At 38.6% G+C, this 3,341-nt stretch overlaps 1 protein-coding gene across 1 annotated transcript; it reads left to right on the top strand.

The window, feature by feature from the left end:
* The first annotated feature begins 819 nt into the window (after positions 1 to 819).
* On the top strand, positions 820 to 3,103 carry LOC121327748 (G-protein coupled receptor 151-like). The gene has a single exon (XM_041271932.1). It carries the CDS (start codon positions 1,175 to 1,177, stop codon positions 2,378 to 2,380), a length of 1,206 nt encoding a protein of 401 aa, XP_041127866.1. The 5' UTR covers positions 820 to 1,174; the 3' UTR covers positions 2,381 to 3,103.
* Positions 3,104 to 3,341: the final 238 nt, after the last annotated feature.

The following is a 3,341-nucleotide window of genomic DNA, read 5'->3' as shown; positions in this document are numbered from 1 at the left end:
GGGCTGCTATAATAGCAATGTCCCATTTGTCTGCTCAGTGGATTCAGTTTTATAACAGAAACAGACTGTTTACAGCTGGTTAGAATTGAACCCTTGTACTGTAATAATTCAAAGATGCTGCTTTAGTGGACTCCCTTGGTGAACTACGTACAGCAGATATATATATATATATATATATATATATATATATATATATATATATATATATATATATATATATATATATATATATATATATATATATAGATAGATAGATAGATAGATAGATAGATAGATAGATAGATAGATATGCCATCGTCCAAACCGTGTATATTTGGCACATTCTGTAAATATAGCAACATCGCCAACTAGCAGGTTCTAAAACTACTTCTAAAATACTTGAAATCATTTTCCTTCATAAATAAAGAATTGAAATATATTATGCTAACGTGCTAACATACCTCTCAAGAGAACGGGTTTTAGAAAAATTAAAACAAACAAAACAAAACAAAACAAAAAAACAGAGCCACCGTGTGGTTAAGTCTTGCAAAACTACATAAAAGCCAGTCGAACTGAATAATTTCCACACACGTAATATTTTTTTCTAGCACCCCTGAAACAATCATAAATAATAATCAGCTCATTCTGTGTGTGCTTGCGTGCCTGCGTGAGTGTGTGTGTGTGTGTGTGTGTGTGTGTGTGTGTGCGTGCGTGCGTGCGCGTGTGTGTGTGCGTGTGTATGTGTGTTTTAGTTACATTTAACATCCACATTAAAATCCATTCCTTCCGTGGGTAGTTGTATGTCTTGGTGACGTGAAAACTTGAAGATGACGACAGTTATTTACCAGGCAATATAAAAGCGTGTGCATGTTGCTCTTCTCAGTTACCATCCCCTTCTGTTACACCGCCATATAGGCAAGCCATTTCAGAACCACGCAGTTAAGGACAGCTCCCAGTGCTGATTCTGGGATTCATTTTTCCAACAACCCTGCGTTTCGACATACGATACTGTGGAAAGAATCAATCAACTCAACATTTTTTCTGGGGGGGGGGGAGAAACATGTAAATTTAAAACATTGCTCCGTGAAGATATCTTAATAGAAGCAGCGTTACAGTAAACGTTTTTTTTTGCAAAAAAAAAACAAAAAAAAACAACAAAACAAAAACAAAACGTTTTGCAGTGCCATCCAAGCAAATGACTGATTTGGGGATGATGAACGTTTCTCTGTTACATTTTGCTGGCGGAATCCAACTTTTGGAAGGGATGGAAATCACTGTCGTCCTGCCTGTTATTTTGGCAGTTATCTGTTTCATAGGATTTGTGGGAAACCTGTTGATATTAGTGGTCCTGGTTCACGATTTCAGAAAAGGAAAGACTTCTATCGTCAATGCTTTGGTGATCAACCTATCTGCTGCAGACTTGCTGATTATATTTTTCTGCATTCCTATCCGCGCTGTTACTTACTCCAAGCAATCCTGGTCTTTTGGCAACTTCGTTTGCAAGACGACAGATTGGTTTCTTCACTGTTGCTTGGTTGCCAAAAGTTTCACTCTGGCCGCCATTGGACAGGCACGGTACAACTATGTTTTGAACCCTCCAAAGTTTTTACATCTGCACCCAAAGCGCTTAATTGGGATTGTTCTCTTAATATGGACAATATCATTTGTGCTGCCCATCCCTCATGTGGTTTTCACCACCATGGAAGAAGAACAAAGTTTCACCCTGTGCGTTTTTGAGATACCATTTTACGCTTCAAACTTTATGAACGTATTCAGTAAGATCTATCCAGTGGTAGCTTATATGCTCCCCATGATTTTCACAGTCATCTGCTACATGAAGACCATGATGAGAACAAAGCCCAGGAGAAACAGAACGCCGAATCCCCGGCACCAGAGCAAACAGATCACCCTGATGTTGATGTGTGTCAGCAGTGCTTACGCGCTCATGTGGCTGCCGGAGTGGATAGGTTGGATCTGGGCGCGGCACAGTTACAGCAAAAGCGGTAACCCCCCGCCTACCTTCATGATCTACGTGCAGGTGCTGTTGTTTGTCAACAGCGTGGTTAACCCGATGATATTAATGGCAATGTCCGAAGATTTCAGAGACGGGTTCGTTAACATTTGGGGATTGGTAAAGTGCAGGAGCCCGAGAGACGCTGGGGAGAGCAGGAGTTCAAAGGCGGAGGAAAACGGCGCGGAGACGGGGACCAGTATCTTGCATTCCCTGCAGGACCTTCAAAACCTGCCCATACAAGGACATTCAGAAGCATCCGCGAATAAAACGGGGATTATACTCCCAGACGTAGAGCACTTCTGGCAACACAGAAGGAACACAACCGCAGCAGAGGAAACTGACCCCATTCCTTGGGAGCATCCAGAAAATCTACAGAGTGCCCAGTGACGGGTTTATTCTTCTACATATTGTTTATAACAAAGTTAGTTTTTAAAAGGGGGCTCGAGTCTTTAAAAATGAAATTGCGTCATCAGGCTTACGAAATGAACAGTTGGTTTTAAAATGAACCTTTTGTTTTGTTGTTGCCTATTTCTGTAGCAAAAACTTAAATATCGCGAGTCTCTGCTTCGATACCTTACTTTCGAGATTGTCTAGTTTTATTCCAGATTTCTGCAACTATTACATTACTACACGAAGGCTGCTTTTCTTTTCTTTTTTTTTTTTTTACTATACACTGTTTACCAAATGATCGGTACAAATATAAATTACATTTACACATTTACAAAAAACAAGCTATATCATTGGAAATTATCCTATACATTCTGCTGGAAACCATTACACAGTATAGTGAAAACCTTCTAGTGTAATCCTGTTTGTGCACCTTCATTTTGATCACATAAAGCGGTTGACCAGCAATTTTTGATATACTATGCGCTAATTCATTTAACCAGTGCTTCTAGTTAGCGCTTTTCTCTATAATACAAAAATATCGAGCAGTGGTGTTTGTTTTTTCTTAAACTTTTTTTTTTTTGTTGTTGTTGTATGGAGGTGTATGTGTACTAATAATTAAACTGTAGTTCAGGTTGTCTTAACTGTATATTTATGAAAGGCAATGTGATATTTTGCGCAATGTAATGTTGGCCCATAGCACCTCTAGTTGCATATTTTGAAACCGCCTCTTGGAAAACTGTTGATATTGTCCATGTTTGCAATATTGTATTTGCAGTAAATAAAACATTTTAAAATGCTTAACTGGTTTATTCAAGACTTTGCAGGGAAGAAGTCCAACCATTAGTGCATTAATGATAGTTATTTTATGCAACGAATTTGATGCGTTAGAACCACCTACTAACGCGAGATAAATGGTCCTTCAGAAAAAGCAAAAAGAACTAAAAAAAAAAAAAAAAAA

Source organism: Polyodon spathula, chromosome 2 (genome assembly GCF_017654505.1).
Source record: "Polyodon spathula isolate WHYD16114869_AA chromosome 2, ASM1765450v1, whole genome shotgun sequence".
Taxonomy (NCBI): Eukaryota; Metazoa; Chordata; class Actinopteri; order Acipenseriformes; family Polyodontidae; genus Polyodon; species Polyodon spathula.
This window is presented reverse-complemented; position numbering and strand designations above follow the sequence as displayed.

Excerpts from the sequence above, each read along its gene's own strand:
- LOC121327748 (XM_041271932.1), top strand. The coding sequence starts at position 1,175 with ATGACTGATTTGGGGATGATGAACGTTTCTCTGTTACATTTTGCTGGC.